Below are 17,684 nucleotides of genomic sequence, written 5' to 3' on the forward strand. Positions count from 1 at the left end.
AAATTCTCAGGTATGCAAGTTTCCTCACGATGTTTTTCCTTCATGATGAGACACGTAATATTTAATTTCTTAAAATGCACATAACTGAAAAGTTAGAGGTGCATGCCCAGAGCCGGAATCGATCTTACGTACTACTAATCGAAGACAGAGGAGAAAAATGGGCTGATAATAGCGAAAAACTCACCTTTCTGACGACGGTGAGGCGCGGGTGTAGGTTGGCCAGCCCGCCCGGCGGCAGACTGCTGCAGCCCGTCGCGAACTGCAGGAACGCCTTGCGCTCGCGCCACGACATCTCCACCAGCACCTCCACCAGCCGGAGGAAGCCGGGGCTGCGGGAGACAGCTCTATCAGCTTCTGTTTACTTAGTTTATACAATAGTCTAAAAGGAGAATGGCGAGGTTGCATGTATTTTGGGACTAGCAGATAGAAGTAGCGTACATAATGGAAACCCATTAATAGTTGTTAATCGTGATTCAACTAAGAAAAAAGCAAATGGTAACCCATCTTGAAAAGCAGGGAGAAAAAAGATATACCTTAAAATTAGAAGATATATATAGATATACCGAAAAACACCGCCGCTAACATACAACTGCGTGATTGCTTTATAAATACGACAAGGCGTTTCGGTCTCAGGTAACAAGTAGAACAATTTTACTATGCTATGCTATTTAAGTATAGAAGTAATCTTGATTCCCGTTCTGTAAAATCTTAATATTTTTTTTAAATGCAACTTATAAAATAATAGTTTTAATTAATACAAATGTATGAGTGTACGACACTTCTGAGTGTGACTCCCACTTTCGCCATATCTTTTAATTATGACCAATATTCCCATTCCCCTCCAACTAGTCGAGATATACTGTATTAGGAATGTGTACGACAATAGCCCAACGGGGCAGAGATCGAACCACCACCACTCAGTGATGAGTCCGTAGTGAGCAGTACCTGTCTCATGCTGAATAGCGAAAACGAGTGGCACGCATACGCACAAATGATAAAAGAAACAATGAGGAGAAGAGAGGTTCGAGAAAAAGATGAGAAGAAGAAGAAGAGAGAAGATTCGTAAGAGGGGGCATGAAGTTATGCATTGCGGTCCCATGCCACCCTTGAAGTAGAGGAGGTTATTCTAGTCCGTGCAAGTCGGACGTGCCCTGTCGACAAGCAGTAGTCCGCAGGGATTTTTTTCTCCTCAAGGAGAGGGAGAGAGAGAGAGAGAGAGAGAGAGAGAGAAAAGTACCTGTCGCGCGTGTAGCCGAGCTTGGGCTCGGTGTAGGCGAGCAGGTGGTCGCGCGTCCACGCGGGCCCGCGCTCGCCGCACAGCAGCAGGCGCAGCTCGGCGGGCGAGAAGGCGCGCAGGCGCCGCGCGGGGAACACGGCGCCGAAGCCGCGCCGGAACGCGCTCGTCTGCCGCGCCACGCCGCCGCGCACCATCCACCGCGCGCCACTCTCAGCGTACGCGCGCGCGTTACGTGCGGTCACCTGACGCAAACATACATAGATATTTGTCAAAAATAATACGTAATAAAATACGATCCACAACCTTAACAGCCCACGCACAATTAAAAAAGTTCAGTTTTTTAAATTTCAAGCTTTCTGCGTCAATTCTGTTTTGCACATTTTATCAGTAAATCAAAAGTTGTGCTATCTATACCCCAAACTTATCAGGCCCAGTGGCATTTTGAAAAACATTAAACTAAAAGCATGACAATAGCGACACTCTTACCGTGCTAGACAAGTTTTTGCCACGCCACTACTTTGCCAGTTACGAGCAAACAGATAGTGTACACACTCATAAGAACCATAGATGAATTAGATATGGAGATGCATCACACCTAAATTCACCAACAAAATTGTCGTTGTTGTTTTATGAGGGGAATGAGGTAGACTCACACATCGAAAACTTTAAACACCAATCATATTCTGTGTCCTCACACTACACACTACAGACTAACAAACACATCGTTTAGACTGTCCACAGAATATATACATAAAAATTGGATTGGATTGGCCAATGTTATTATTTAATAACGATTAATTTTAGATATCGTTTTTATTGCACATTTGATAAAAAAGGTAAAAGAATTAAGGTAAAAATACAAATAAATCGTGACCTCATCTTTTAATAAACTAGATATTGTTGTCGTTTATGCACAAAACGACATATTTAGGGATTACAACAATGATTTCCACATCGATTCTATAGAAACAGTTTGTATGAACACGTTAGATCGTGATCATATACTTTTGTCAGAGGTAACGTCTAGCGAGGCAGGTTCTAAGATAATTAATCTGCGTTAACAACATTGTTGACACGTGTTTCGTCGTCCTTAGACCTCGAACGTCTATGTAACACGCGCACGCACCTCGATGTGCTCCCCGCCGTCGCACAGCGGGTGCTGCGCGAGCGCGGGCGGCGCGTTGGCCGCCACGTGCGTCATGCTGAGCGCCAGCTCGTCGAAGCTCGCGCCGTCCACGCGGATGTCGGCTATCTGCCGCGCGCGCTCCTCCGCCGACAGCGACGCGTCGCGCGCCAGCTGCTCGTACTGCTCGGCCGCCTTCAGCATGTTCGCTAGGAACCTAATCGAAATGAACAAGAACAAATGATGTCTGTACGAAGTACAGTGCTCGCCACGGATCTTTATGTTTGTGACGTTAGGTGCGGAATGAGTATCCGCATTCGTACAGACGCGAACACTCCCCGCCCGCGCTGTTTTTAACATTATTGATTCATTGCGCAGTCATTTGCTAACTTTACAAACACCATATTTCGTGGCAGACACTCGTACCTTGTTTAACTTACCCTGGTTTCTGATTGTGTATTTTTTTTTTAATTCTTTACAGATTAGTCCTTGACTACAATCTCACATGATGGTAAGTGATGATGCAATCTAAGATGGAAGCGGGCTAACTTGTCAGGAGGAGGATGTAAATCCACACCCCTTTCAGTTTTTACATGACATCGTACTGGAACGCTGGATGGATGGTAACTAGCCACGGCCGAAGCCTTCCGCCAGTCTATTTGCTTGTTATAGCGTTACCAGCAGGACTTAAAGGCACCAAGAGATAATTTTGTCTACATATAGCTCTCCTACGTCCCATCGCAAAATAAGAGATGGCACAAATATCACTTTTTCTTTGCGATGGGATCTCTCTTTATTTCTTTCTGCCAGAGAATTGGAGCTACTCTCAAAGTGCGTCTCTTGTGAGACTCCCATATTCCCATACATCTGGTGATGAAATAAGTAATGAGAGACTTGGTCTACGCAGGCAACAATCGTTCTTTATAGGTTGATTATGTTACGTAGTCATTTTCCTGGTCGTAAAGGACCGTTTCGTTTTTATCATGCTATTAAACTTTACATAGCATTGCTGTCTTGTAAGCCTTATAAAACGCATGCAGTTAAATTGAGAGTCACAACATTTTAAGGAAATTATTTGGTATTTAAAAATTGTATATTTTTCAAGATTTTGTAGTTTACAAGACATAAGTAGACTTACCTATGTCTAATTGGATCTATTGTCTGCAAGTCATCGTTCGTCAGCTCCTCGCCACACATTATTCGCAAGAACGGATCAGAGAGAGGTAGGTCGACTAGGCGTCCGTCTTGTAAAACCTGCAATAAGCACACGTTACATTATTGTACGCATCTTTTATTTAATGTCATATGCACCCATTAACCTCTTATATCAAAAGGACGCACAATCATGTAGAAAATTTCACTTAAAAACTGCCCAATTTTGCTTTGATTAAATAACACAACAATAAAATTTGCAATAAATATAAATGTCGTCGCAAAGAAATTTAGAGAACCTTTTACTACTTGCACTTTAAATTCTTTCATAAAGAATATTAAAAGATTAAAAATGACCAATTGATCTAATTGCAGTTTTATTTAACATGTAAAGTACTACATTGAATATATTAAATAACTTACCTTAGCTAAAAATACTCCTAGGAACCAGAAATATTTGCAAACTTTATCACAGATAGGAGAGTCTTGTGGCAGCGGCGCTGGGAACAGCCCACCGGCGCGGCTCACGTAGTAACCTGCCGGTTTTTCTATAAAAAGCGAATAAAACCCGGTCAAATGCTGACATTGACATCAAAGAAGTAAATTTAATTGTATAAATATATTTTACAAAAATAATAAAGTACATTAAAAAAAATAGAATAAAAATAATTTTATAATCTATAAAATTATTTATTTGCTTTGGAAACAAACAAATGACTTTAATTTACTGAACTATGCCTGCCAGTATCTATATTTTTTCTTACCAAGCAGCCCAGATTAAATAATACAAGGCAGATAGAGCGCACGGAACATGACAGAGAAGCAGCCTTTCCAAAATCAAATTCAGAAACGGAAACAATCGAATCACTACAACATCGCATCATTAGAACGTCAGAGTAATTTCCAATATTATTGAAGGAAAAAGCCGTCCGTGTTTTTAAATGTTATAAAAACTTCGTAAAAAACATAAGATATAAAATCATTCTCACTACATAATGAACACCACTAGTATATGAAACGTAGATCATCAGGCAACTTAAGAGGTAAATCCCGACAGATGTATAGAAACATAGTTTACTATCATGGTACAAGTTCCTCGATTACTGGTGGTATTAACAATAATTATTATTTATGTTATTGTGGAGGAGTGGTATAAATAACCTCTGTTACCCCGAAACCTGTAATGGTGGCCGAGGACGTTCCCCTTCGTCGTCGGTATAAATAAGAGGGTATTTGATAATTTGTGCTTAGTTGTTGTTAAGTAGCGTGGACACCGTCACGCTGCTAGTCGCGTTAGTGATTTTGTGCAATAATGTTTTGTTGTAAAAAATGTATTGTGCTGTGATTATTGATAATGTGTTATGTTGTATTTGTAATTATTGATCATAAATTGTTTAGTGTGGACATGGAGAACATGTCGGGCACTGAAGGCGAGTGTTTAAGCATTCTAAAGGGACCCATTAAACCTACTCCCAAGGTCGCAAGTATTGGGACCTGCTCGAGGTGTTCTACCACAAAATAATGGTACAATCCTCAATTTGACGACCTCCGTAGCGCAGTGATATGCGCGGTGGATTTACAAGACGGAGGTCCTGGGTTCGATCCCCGGCTGGGCCAATTGAGGTTTCGTAATTGGTCCAGGTCTGACTGGTAGGAGGCTTCGGCCGTGGCTCGTTACCACCTTACCGACAAAGAGGTACCGCCAAGCGATTTAGCGTTCTAATACGATGTCGTGTAGAAACCGAAAGGAGTATGGATTTCATCCTACTGATAACAAGTTAGCCCGCTTCCATCTTAGATTGCATCATCACTTACCATCAGGTGAGATTGTAGTCAAGGGCTGTAGAGAATATAATAAAAAAAAATCACTGTTGCTGCTACCCGTGACGTCACACTCAGGCAATGTGAGAGGTAAAACCTTGAAGGAAGTACTTATGAAACACAGGTTACCATCAGGCAGCGTAAGCGGCAAGGGCGCGAGGTCAGCGTCAGGCGCGGGCCCGTCGCTGAGCCACATGCCGAGGTCGGCGCGCTGCAGCTCGGCCGCCACCAGCGCGTAGAACTCCAGCGTGGGGCCCAGCCCGGTGCCCTCCTCGCCCGCGAACTCCACCTCCAGCACGGACTTGCGGCCCGCGTGAACTTGCATCACCTGAACGAATTCATTAACGAATGTTAGCAGTATACTGATCGGCATCGCATAGACGCCTTCCAGATGTGGTGCTGGCGAAGAATGCTCCGTGGACAGCGCATGGGACCAATAGTAGAAGAGCCGAAGAGGGGATTTTTGCAGTTACTCGAGCGTGGCAGATAAACATAAGGGACTATACCTTACACTTTGTCGAGTACCTCCACCGAGTATGAGCCCTTAATATTGGTGGGTACGTTTAGGGCAACCAAAAAAAAAACTAACTTCATAAATACTCAACCAGCACGTCAGATTAAGATAAGGTAGGTGAGTTGATAGCTAAAAACTGCACATTTCGAAAATCTGACGATTTGAGCGTAACGTAATGGAATGGGAGGGTTTCAAAGTTACAAAATTAAACCCTTATATTTTAGTGCTCGAGGTACGAGTGCGATTAATTTTTTACTTATTTTTAAGGAAATAATCTCCTAATTAATCGCTAAAATTTTCTTACAATTTCAGTAAGCCAAAGTAATAAAAATTGTTTTTTAAGTCTGTAGTTTTTTTTTCCACCGCTAAAAGCGGAAAAAGTAAATAACCATTTATTCTTCCTATAATTTAATCTACCAAATGTAATCGATCTCAATGACGCTCGAGTAACTGCAAATTTAGCATCCCGGGCTCCCCTACTACAATGCATGGGTGTTGAAACAACTAAACATCTCGAAAAGACTTTCCACCACCTGCCTTCAGAGGATTCTCGAGTACTTCGGTCACATTGCCAGGAGAAGGAGATAACTTGTTAACTGGCTAAGTGGCAGGGAAGAGACGTCGAGGAAGTAGCCCGATGCGTTGGTCAGATCAAATCCGCAAAACTCTCGATACAAAGTACACAAAGCCCTAAAAGTCGCAAAAAGCCACACCGCATGGCGTGACATCGTGCGGGAAAAACTTGTGAATGTGTTATGGGTCACCCTCAGTAATGAAGAACACGACGCGGAGAGAGCGAGCAGTATTTAATGGAAAAAAATAGAAAAGAAGTAACTTTTAAAGGCAACAAATACGTCATAAATATGACTTTCACCATTTACGCAGCGCACGCAACGAAACCATTTTCCGTTGTCACCACGATTTTTATTGTTGCTTCGCTCTTATTATGTTATGTTATATATCCTAAAGCCTTTCTCGATGAAAGGTCTATATAACTTCTATAATATAGCAAGCATACAAAAAAACTAACCTGTAAAGCAGAGCGAAGCAAGTTAGGATGCCTCGGTATCCGCACTCTTTCGTGCCTTAACCGTCCCATCCGGAACTCTGTAGCTTCTAACTCGGCGCGCCTTGGCGATACGCCTTGGCCTGCCCTGAAATAAAAATCCTGAATTAAAAATAAAAATCAACATGAACTCCTTGAAACTATTAGCGCCTTGCTTAATGCTAGGGCTAAGACTTTGCTGTTCCCATGCCAAGGGCCTTAATTACCAATGGAATTATACATGTGGCTTAACACCCATGCCTCAAGTTGACATGGTAGCATCATGTTCAGCGATGTTATTTTTTCTGTGTTATTAAAGATAATTTTCCACATAAAAAGAGTTGAAGGTCGGCTGTCTATGCTATATCATTAACTAAGATACGATGAAAATAAGTATTTCAATTCTCAAACCTCTGTCTATCTAACGCTCGATCCCGTTGTGCTTGCAGCCATACAATAGTCCGCGATGTCCCAAAAGCGGTGCACGCGAAGAACATTTGCCTCGTCTCGAGGGGGAACAGGAATGGACACCAGTCGTTCAACTGTTGACACCTTCAAATAAAAACAAGTCTACTATTAAAACCTTTTTAAAAATTAAGTTTTTATTATTTGTTAATAAAATTAACTAAAAGATTAAAACTGGTTACCATCTAGTTCGAAAGTACTCGTTGAGACGAATCAAATGAGCCCAAACTCGATGGGTTTGCGTCGTTTAATTACGAAGTTCCTATGGCCACCTTCCAGCTCCATCATCAGACCCTGATTACTATCTAGTATTAAAGTACTCATTAAGACGAATTAAACGAGCCCAAACTCGATGGGGTTGCTTAGTTTAAATACAGAGTTCCTATGACCACCTTCCAGCTCCATCATCAGACCCTGGTTACTATCTAGTATCAAAGTACTCATTAAGACAAATTAAACGAACCCAAACTCGATGGGGTTGCGTCGTTTAATTACGGAGTTACAATGACCACCTTACAGCTCCATCATCAGACCTTGGTTACTATTTAGTGTCAAAGTACTCATTAAGACAAATTAAACGAACCCAAACTCGATGGGGTTGCGCCGTTTAATTACGGAGTTACAATGACCACCTTACAGCTCCATCATCAGACCCTGGTTACTATTTAGTGTCAAAGTACTCATTAAGACGAATTAAACGAGCCCAAACTCGATGGGGTTGCTTAGTTTAAATACAGAGTTCCTATGACCACCTTCCAGCTCCATCATCAGACCCTGGTTACTATCTAGTATCAAAGTACTCATTAAGACAAATTAAACGAACCAAACTCGATGGGGTTGCGTCGTTTAATTACGGAGTTACAATGACCACTTACAGCTCCATCATCAGACCCTGGTTACTATTTAGTGTCAAAGTACTCATTAAGACGAATTAAACGAACCCAAACTCGATGGGGTTGCGCCGTTTAATAACGGAGTTCCTATGGCCACATTCCAGCTTCATCGCCATATTCTGGTTACCATCTAGTATAGTTACCATCTAATAGTACTCGTCAAAAGTACTTAAACGAACCCAAACTCCACGGGGTTGCGTCGATTAATTGCGGAATGGCTATGGCCACCTAGGGAATGTAAACATTACAGTACCAATGCGGAGTAGCAGCAGCTGCCAGGGTGAGGGGGTCCTGCAGCTGGTGGTGTAGCTTGTTGGTGAGCTTGGTGGAGAGGAAGGCGTGCGCGGGCAGGCCGGGCAGCAGCGCGCGCAGACGCCGCAGGGCGCGCACGCAGCACGTCACCATCGAGCTCTCGGCCGACTCCGCGCCCTCTACGCCCGCCACGCCGCGCTCAGCTACAGGCCGCAAGCAAAAAACGCTTTCTTAAAAGTCTGATGAACAAGCACTACCAACCAACCAACTCTTTGGTATTGTAGTTGGATTAGTATATACAAGTAGATCAACTCTGACAAACATAAGTTTGACATATTTGACTTTCTAGCTATTTGTAAATTTTGTTGAAATTTGTAAATAGCTGATCATTCACTATGGGTCACTATCTAACTTAGTTACGGATTTGCCTATAGATTAAATACAATAATTATTCTACATAATAATAAATATTCTAGCAATTATTTTGTACGAAATTATGTTATTTGTTACTAATAATTGTATCTTGGCGGATGAGCGGGGGCACCCAGACCCACAGGTTTCCACCTAGTACATGGGCCCTTGCAACTTGTATGTAGCGCTTTAGTTAATGAATAAAAATGTTTAATTTTTTCATTACCTGGATCACCAGGTTCATCATCTTCACTGTCACTCGAGGATGCAAATGCTTCTACACCATCAATTTCCTTATATGTAAGCCTATAAAAAAATATAATTGCTATATTAAACAAAACAAAAAAGGCTATTTATTTTTCATTTATAGTTACATAAACTACACTTTAAACAATAGTTATTTAGGCCAATGTCATGTAATGTCGGAAAAAAGGGTTCTCAATTCTACTGTATGTTTTTTTTTCTCTTCTATTTCAGCATTAACACCAAAATACACTTACGTATAAATAGAATCCCTATGCGAGTCGTGAGAAGGGAGGCGCGCGTTCAACGCCAGGATGGCCCTGTATATGGTCCACGAAGGTCGCTCGAGCGGCAGGGAAGCCTCCCCAGAGCTCAGCACCAGCCGCAGGGAAGGCAGCCTGTTGGTCGTCGCAATGGGTATGTTCCCATTAGTCTCAGTTGCCTTTGCGTTGCTACTGGTAGACTCCTGGGGAGATTCCTCGACGTCGGAATCTTCGTTGAGGGGTATATCGAGATCTGGTAACAAGAAAATTTTTATTAGGGTGAATGAGATAAAATCCGCTCTTATGCATGTGCATGTATAATAATAATAAATAAATAAACTTTTATGTATTACTTTGACAGTAGAAATTTACCCACCCTTGTGTTATTTAAAATATCTGATAGTAAGACAAATTATAGTCCTACAATGGGACTACAATTGATGACGTAGGTCAAATGGTTTTAAGTGTAAGCGCAACCAAAAAAAAAACAAACCTACTTATTCCGCTCTTTCGCAATATTCATTTTCAGCAGACGTCTACTAACACTATAAACTACCGCCATGCAAAATATTATCTTTCCATATCAAGCAATTACCGAGATTTCATGATAAGTGACCTTTTGCTTTTATATACCTATTTATAAGATTTTTTTTTATAAGGTTACTCTCAAAGTCATTTAATTTTATCTTGTTGAATATCATCATACATGAGATCAGATATAAGAGTTGCGATCCCTGCGCTGGAAATATGTACGGCGTTTACGGGTAAAGTATCTGTAAATGTGTACAAAAGGAATTACACAAACGCTGTACAATAATAAATGACCTATATTGCTTCTGCAATTAACGGCGAATTAAAAATTTGCACTAACTTCGAGCACAGCCATTTTAGTACAGCACTAGGTTTTTTGACATTTACTTTTAATTATCTTTAACACATACATACTTTAATAATGAGTCGTAATTCTGTAGTACTCACCTGTACCGCTAAGAAATGACGGCATAGTGCTCCGAATTATTTTCTGATATAGTAACACTCTTCTAAGCGTTATTCACTTAGGTTAATTTTTCCAAGGGCTTGTTACGAGGGTTCCAAAAGCGCATTGGTCCGAGAAGAGCCCACAACATACTCAGCCAAGGTTAGTAAGTTTAAGCAGTAGGTAAGTTATATTCTCAGTCTTACCAACAGTCTGGTTAAGGTTGGCCCGTCCAGGTCGAGGGTCGAAGGCCGGTATGAGCGCGGAGAACTGTCTTTTGAGCACAAAGTCGTCGTCCCACGGCTTGCGCGAGCGGGTCCCATTGGCGCCGATGGTGCCGACCGCGCCTCCCGCACCTCGCACCGCTTCCAACGCCTCTTCCTCCATCAGCGATAGTAAGTTGCGAGACACCTAGTACCAACCAATTAATATCAAAAAAAATGTAGAAATCAATGTCTGTTCATTGAATAAAATTAACAAAAATAATGGTCAAAATAGTAGCAGAAAAAAAAAATTAATACTTGCTCCGTCTTCTTTTCAAATTTTCATGTAGGCTTACTACCGATATTGAGAAAACAAAATCGTATAAAAAACATTCGAAACGACAAATTTTTACGAGAAAGGAATCACAATCCCAGGTGTCAACTAAAAAAATTATAACACCTATATAAATATTCCTCTACAGTCTGTAGCAATACTTACAACTTCCTGGTAAGTAGGCTCGTTCTCCTTGTCGCTGTCCATAGCGTCATCGCCCTCGTCGTCGTCCTCCAGTTCTGTGAGCAAGGCGGGCGCGCGACACGTCTCGAGGAAGTCTTCTAAAGAAACCTACAACCAAAATCAAATAATTAAAAAAAAACTAAAATTCTACCTGCAATATTTTACAAATGGTATGACATTGACAACAACTCTCAACTCCTGTGTTAGAAGAGGTTGCACGCTGGTGAAAGAAAGGGTCAGAAATTACTGACGATTCGGTAAATTCTTTTTAACGTTAGACAATACTACAACTGCTTTCTTCAATAGGGATGATGACTAGGTTTGATTATATTAATTTTTATGATACATTCGGGTAAATAAGGTCAATGTTAAGTAATTTATACATAAAAAGGAAAGATTGACTGGATATTTGCAAAGTAAATAAGATTATAAAATTTCAAAATCTATTAAAAATCTTTTATCGTAATTAGATGAAAATTCATATAGTTATAACTTCCTTACATTAAATGTGACATTTTTCAATATATGAACTATAAACATAAACGCACAAATAACAAAGATATTTGGAATTTTGTTTGACCGCCCATACAAATCTAACGATCATTATGGACCTACGACGTCATTCAATCGTAGCATTTTATATGGGGCGTTATTCAGGGATCCGCGGCAGCGCCGCAAATGTGACCCTTTAAATCCGTGTAGCTCCGAAAGTAATCGCAGATACCCTATTACTTTTACAAAATGCAATATTAGCATACTCCATAAATAAATACAATTTAAAAAACTGTCATCATCCCTATTCAATACTGTATTAGAAATGTATGTTCATATCAGTGACCGCGCGGGGCTCTTGGACATGACGTAAGATCTAAACCCCGGGGTCAGACAAATACCAGGGATGCCAGTTTCCCATCGTGTTGCCCAGAAAAGTAGGCTCTTACCCCCACCTGGTACATCTGGGAGAAGATTGTGTCACTTACCATTTTATTTTACGAGTTTGTTCACATTTTTATTGTAAATACTCATGCTAAATTACAGCTTTCTAGTATTCACATACCTGTTCACTTTCACTGGAGGTAGAGGTTAGGGACAGAGTGAGAGCGTTCTGTGCGTTGGGCGCCAGCGAGGGGTAGCTCTGCGCCGCCGACAACAGCCCGCCAGGGAAGTTACTGGACAACGCGAGTCGGACGAGACTGGAACATGCAATGCACTTTTAGTAGACTCTATGCATGCAAATAACAAGAAATAACAGTGATTAAAGTAATTTTCAAAAATTTTGAAAAAATAATGTACCATTTGACACTGCCATTCATGGTGTTCACCCCAGTACTTCGGAGAGCCGTCAGTCTGGGTCTTTATCGTTAACTAACTGATGCCGCGTGGTTGCCGTTCCCGTAGAAATACGGGGATAATATATAGCATATAGTCTTCCTTGATAAATGGGCTATCTAACACTGAAAAAGTTTTTCAAATCGGACCAGTAGTTCCTGAGATTAAACAAACAAACAAACTCTTCAACTTTATAATATTAGTATAGATATGTGATAGTGATCGCTAAGGAATTTAACATTATCAACGAAGTTTTATATCTCCTCTGTTTTGAGACGAATATCTTAGCATTCCATGGATTCACCGTGCAGGTGCCGGGTCCATCGCGTGGTAGAGAGAAAAACACCAAGCAAAGTCCAGGACTTGTGACTACAGGATGTAGGGTTAAGGAATTCCTTGACGATCGATCAACACTCCCCTTCTCTGCTCGTGTTGTTCTCCCTACCTATCCAAATTTGGTAAGATCCTATAAGAGCAGCTTTGGATACTCGTTCTAATATAGAACTAGCTGCACTTCTAGAGAGGCCAACGTCTTCAAGCAAGTTATAGAGAGATTTTGCTGGTAATCCTCTCGCACCTACTTCTACGGCGTATAGACTAACTACATACCCATTTTTAGTTAGTTCATTTGTTAGGTCATAATATTTATTCACTTTTATACTGTGGTCCTTCGGAAAAATAAAAAATAAAATATTTTAAAATCAATAATAAATTTACCTGGGAAACAATCCACTGGAGTGGTTAGACCGTGCGACCGCGCCGCGACCACGACCGACACTGCTGCCGCGCACCGCCACTCCCAGAGACTCTAACAGTCGCGCTGCACCCTAAATTTACGTATTACTTATTTTTATTCTTTATTTGAACACCACAACATAAAACAAATCAAAATCAAATTCATTTATTTCAAGTAGGCTCAGTATACAAGCACTTTTGATACGTCAGTTGACTATTTGTAAAGATTCTACCACCGGTTCGGAAGACAGATTCTGGTGAGAAGAAACCGGCAAAAAACTCAACAGTTGCTTTTTTTTAAAAAAAAAAAACATACAATAATATTATAATTACAATTGATGACAACATTACAATTTCTCATAGTTTTACTTCCTGTGTGAAGGTGGAAGCTGATCCAACGGCCTCCAAAAAAGAACAAACAATACAAGAAGCAGTTTCTGTAATACTCTTGTACGCTTTTAGACAGGTTCGTACATACATTCCCAAAGTTTTCACATATCAAAAAGCGCATTTTTTAATCAATTAAAAATAATAATTAGACAGGCATCTTTTTGCTTCGTCAGACCCATCGTTAACCTTTGTGGCAAAGGGTATTTTTTTGTAGTCTGGGTTAGAGTTCAGGTTCATCAGATTTTGAAATTGTTCATATCAAGAAGATTTCAATAACAACACATCTTTGGGATGTTAGTAGTATTACATACGAGTACGTGCCACGGCCGTTTGTCTTGTATGCTTTAACAACATATCTCGTGACGACAGAAAGACATCATTATCAACCAGTAATCACCCAAAAATATCGCTTTCCCTTTCGTCCCATCGCATCGAAAAAAACAGTGAATTTTTAAATTTTTGACGCATTGTAGGCCTAAAGGTCACAATAATTACCCCTAATAGAAGACAACAAGCCAAAATCTAAAGGGCTAGTTGAGGTTTACCTGTTGCGTAAGGTCCGGCTCGCTAGCACTCATAGCGCCGCCGGCCGCTTGAGAATCCTTCTTGTGCTCGCTAAATTGACCTTCGCCGTTCTCGTTTTCTTCACACTGGAAATATAATTTTACATATTAGCAAGACTTTTGGCTGTAAACCCTTTACCATTATTAAATTTAACACATCTAAAGTCAACAACGCGTTTTAATGTCATCATCACTAACAGCCGATGGACGTCCACTGCTGGACATGGGTCTCTTGCATGGACTTCCAATCACAAGTCTTGAGCCGTCAGCATCCAACGGCGCCCTGCAACCCACTTCTGTACTCTGTTCACCTAGTGAATGGTCGACCAACAGTGCGCTTTCCGGTAACCCCAACGCTCAGCTCTTCGTACTATGTGATTTGCCCATTGCCACTTCAACTTCACGACTCGTTTAATTATGTCAGTGACGTTGGTTCTTCTTCGGATCTCCTCGTTTCTGATTCGATCACGCAGATAAACTCCAAGCATAGCTCGCTCCATCGCCCGCTGTGTGACTTTGAGCCCTCTTATGAGGACCACAGTTAGCGATCAAGCAGTTTAACGTAACTACACAGAAATACTTAACGAAGGAATTTAATATTAAGCGAGCGTTTGTCTGTAGTCAAGCCCTGATGGTAAAGCAATATTGAGTACGAGCGGACGCCCGCGACTTCGTCCGCTTAAAATTTAGTTTTTCACAAATTTTCGGGAACCATGGATTTTTCCGAGCCTTGAAAAGTAGCCTATGTATTAATCCAGATTAAAATCTATTTCCATTCCAAATTTCAGCTAAATCGGTTCAGCAGTTGCGGCGTTAAAGAGTAAAAAAACATCTGAACAAACATCCAAACAAACTTTCGCGTTTATAATATTATAGCTTGGCAAGTTCGTTGATGACACTCCCACGATATGCGGGCGACGGGGGGATAGAATGCCCGGATGTGAATACGTGCGTGCGGGGAAGTGAGGTCACACGCACCCCGGCCCCGCCCGTGCAACGGCAGTGTTACGTACGAACTTGCCAAGCTATATTAAGAAGTAGGATGTCGTGCAAAGTCGTCTATAACTTTCTGTGTCTGTGTCACCTGTATGTGCAAGCGGTTGGCATTGTTGCGCAGCGTGGACAGCAGCGCGTTGACGCTGTTGCGTATCGCGTCGCCCTCGCAATAGCGCACTTCGCTCTCCTCGCGCACCTCTGCCCTTCATACCTGTGTTAGTGCGAGTGTGACACGTCACCTGTATGTGCAAGCGGTTGGCATTGTTGCGCAGCGTGTGCAGCAGCGCGTTGACGCTGTTGCGTATCGCGTTGCCCTCGCAACATCGTGCTTCGCTCTCCTCGCGCACCTCTGCCCTTCATACCTGTGTTAGTGCGACTGTGACACGTCACCTGTATGTGCAAGCGGTTGGCATTGTTGCGCAGCGTGGACAGCAGCGCGTTGACGCTGTTGCGTATCGCATCGCGCTCGCAACAGCGCGCTTCGGTCTCCTCGCGCACCTCTGCCCTTAATACCTGTGGTAGTGCGAGTGTGACACGTCACCTGTATGTGCAAGCGGTTGGCATTGTTGCGCAGCGTGTGCAGCAACGAGGCGGGCAGCGCGGGCAGCGCGGGCAGCGCCAGCAGCTCGCTGGATAGCAGCGCGTTGGCGCTGTTGCGCATCGCGTCGCCCTCGCAACAGCGCGCTTCGCTCTCCTCGCGCACCTCTGCCCTTCACACCTGTGTTAGTGCGAGTGTGACACGTCACCTGTATGTGCAAACGGTTGGCATTGTTGCGCAGCGTGTGCAGCAGCGAGGCGGGCAGCGCGGGCAGCGCCAGCAGCTCGCTGGACAGCAGCGCGTTGGCGCTGTTGCGTATCGCGTCGCCCTCGCAACAGCGCGCTTCGCTCTCCTCGCGCACCTCTGCCCTTCACACCTGTGTTAGTGCGAGTGTGGCACGTCACCTGTATGTGCAAGCGGTTGGCATTGTTGCGCAGCGTGTGCAGCAGCGAGGCGGGCAGCGCGGGCAGCGCCAGCAGCTCGCTGGACAGCAGCGCGTTGGCGCTGTTGCGCATCGCGTCGCCCTCGCAACAGCGCGCTTCGCTCTCCTAGCACACAACAACGCTACGTTACACGCTAGCTGTTAGCACCGGTGGGACACACCACAAACGCACACTAACTAATTGGTATCCATACTAAAATTAATGTAACATTGCATTATAAAAAAACATTCATTTATGGGATATCGTTTTACAGTCATATTTATGAAAAACGGTACATGACATGAACATATAATTTCTATTAAAAAAAATTTAAATCCCAAAGGGTTGAAAGGAGTTTGAAAATTTTGTCGTTGAAGTTATGTTTTAAAAAGTTGTATATAGACGATTTTATGTGAAATATAATGTTGTTACAAGAAGTTTTAAATTTTCACCCCTATGGGGAGACGAATATCTTAGCATTCCATGGATTCATCGTGCGGGTGCCGGGTCTATCGCGTGATAGAGAGAAAAACTCCGAGCAGAGTCCCGAACTTGTGACTACAGGATGTAGGGTTAAGGAATTCCTTGATTAGTTTTTGGGAAATTCTGTAATTTTTTAGTTATATTGACAATAATTGGTATATTAACTTTTGCACGAAAGTAATATGTAACGGGGTTACAAAAGGGATGTAAGGATAAAAAGGGGATGACCGAAGTTGGGAAGTCCGCTAGTAAACTAAACATTCAAATCAATGGTGGTGGTTTATTATTGTGGTGTTTAATGGAAGTCCCTATCATATAGGAGATTTATTTACTTGTTAAACAAAACGAATTTTGAATAAACATTATGGAAAAAAAACTACTTGATGCGTGAAATAATCTTTAAAATAACTTAGTCTTAACACAATCCATTGCCACATAACCCAGGCAATAAAAAACAAGCAACTGGTTCTACATATACATAAAAAAATACAGGATATCAAGTGAGATACACATTCAAAAACATCAATTGTCAATACCAACCTCTTGAGATGTAGAATCAGGCAAAGGCTCCTTAGCGGGATACGGTTTAGTGATGTCAGTGATGCTCGTTGGTCCCATTTCCATATTGGTGAAGGAAGTGTTGCCCAAATCAGTCATGCAGTTGTTGCCTTCTGCGCCGAGCGTCAATGACTCTACTATAGTGGCTAAATCTGAAAGTAACCCGACATACCACTGGGTTTATTACATTAAGTTAACACGTTCGCTGCGGTACGAGGTTAATTGACCTCGTACCGTACCAGAACGAAAGTATGGTTGTAATTTCTATTGAAATATCAATTTATTTTAAGGGAGAATCACAGATAAACAAGTTACGATTCTGGATTCACCACAGAGACATAACCTCGTTGGCTCCCTCGTATCCCTACTCTACGCCTACCCTACACCTACCCCCCTGCCCCTTGGCTCTTAAACGTTTGTACGGGAAATAGAAAAGAATTATTTTTATGGTTTTCCCGGCGATTATTCTAATTTTTCTTACCTTTTAAACCTTCCCTATACCTCCACGAATATTTTAAGACCAAGATAAGATAAATCCGTTCAGCCGTTCACAAC

At 42.0% G+C, this 17,684-nt stretch overlaps 1 protein-coding gene across 1 annotated transcript in view; it reads right to left on the bottom strand.

Annotated features, from left to right (window-relative positions):
- The window catches only part of LOC112043899 (E3 ubiquitin-protein ligase HECTD1), a 47,705-nt gene that overhangs the window by 4,490 nt on the left and 25,531 nt on the right, over positions 1–17,684 (bottom strand). Inside the window, exons 29-46 of the mRNA XM_052883358.1 lie at positions 17,112–17,281; positions 16,071–16,214; positions 14,115–14,219; positions 13,162–13,271; positions 12,173–12,308; positions 11,098–11,223; positions 10,602–10,806; positions 9,414–9,672; positions 9,140–9,219; positions 8,504–8,705; positions 7,304–7,444; positions 6,878–7,001; positions 5,463–5,661; positions 3,936–4,060; positions 3,499–3,614; positions 2,364–2,577; positions 1,238–1,479; positions 185–329 (exon numbers count right to left, since the gene is read on the bottom strand). Of these exons, the coding sequence (XP_052739318.1) occupies positions 185–329; positions 1,238–1,479; positions 2,364–2,577; positions 3,499–3,614; positions 3,936–4,060; positions 5,463–5,661; positions 6,878–7,001; positions 7,304–7,444; positions 8,504–8,705; positions 9,140–9,219; positions 9,414–9,672; positions 10,602–10,806; positions 11,098–11,223; positions 12,173–12,308; positions 13,162–13,271; positions 14,115–14,219; positions 16,071–16,214; positions 17,112–17,281 (2,843 nt within the window). The remainder of the gene's footprint in view (positions 1–184; positions 330–1,237; positions 1,480–2,363; positions 2,578–3,498; positions 3,615–3,935; positions 4,061–5,462; positions 5,662–6,877; positions 7,002–7,303; positions 7,445–8,503; positions 8,706–9,139; positions 9,220–9,413; positions 9,673–10,601; positions 10,807–11,097; positions 11,224–12,172; positions 12,309–13,161; positions 13,272–14,114; positions 14,220–16,070; positions 16,215–17,111; positions 17,282–17,684) is intronic.

This window comes from Bicyclus anynana, chromosome 9 (genome assembly GCF_947172395.1).
Source record: "Bicyclus anynana chromosome 9, ilBicAnyn1.1, whole genome shotgun sequence".
NCBI lineage: Eukaryota > Metazoa > Arthropoda > Insecta > Lepidoptera > Nymphalidae > Bicyclus > Bicyclus anynana.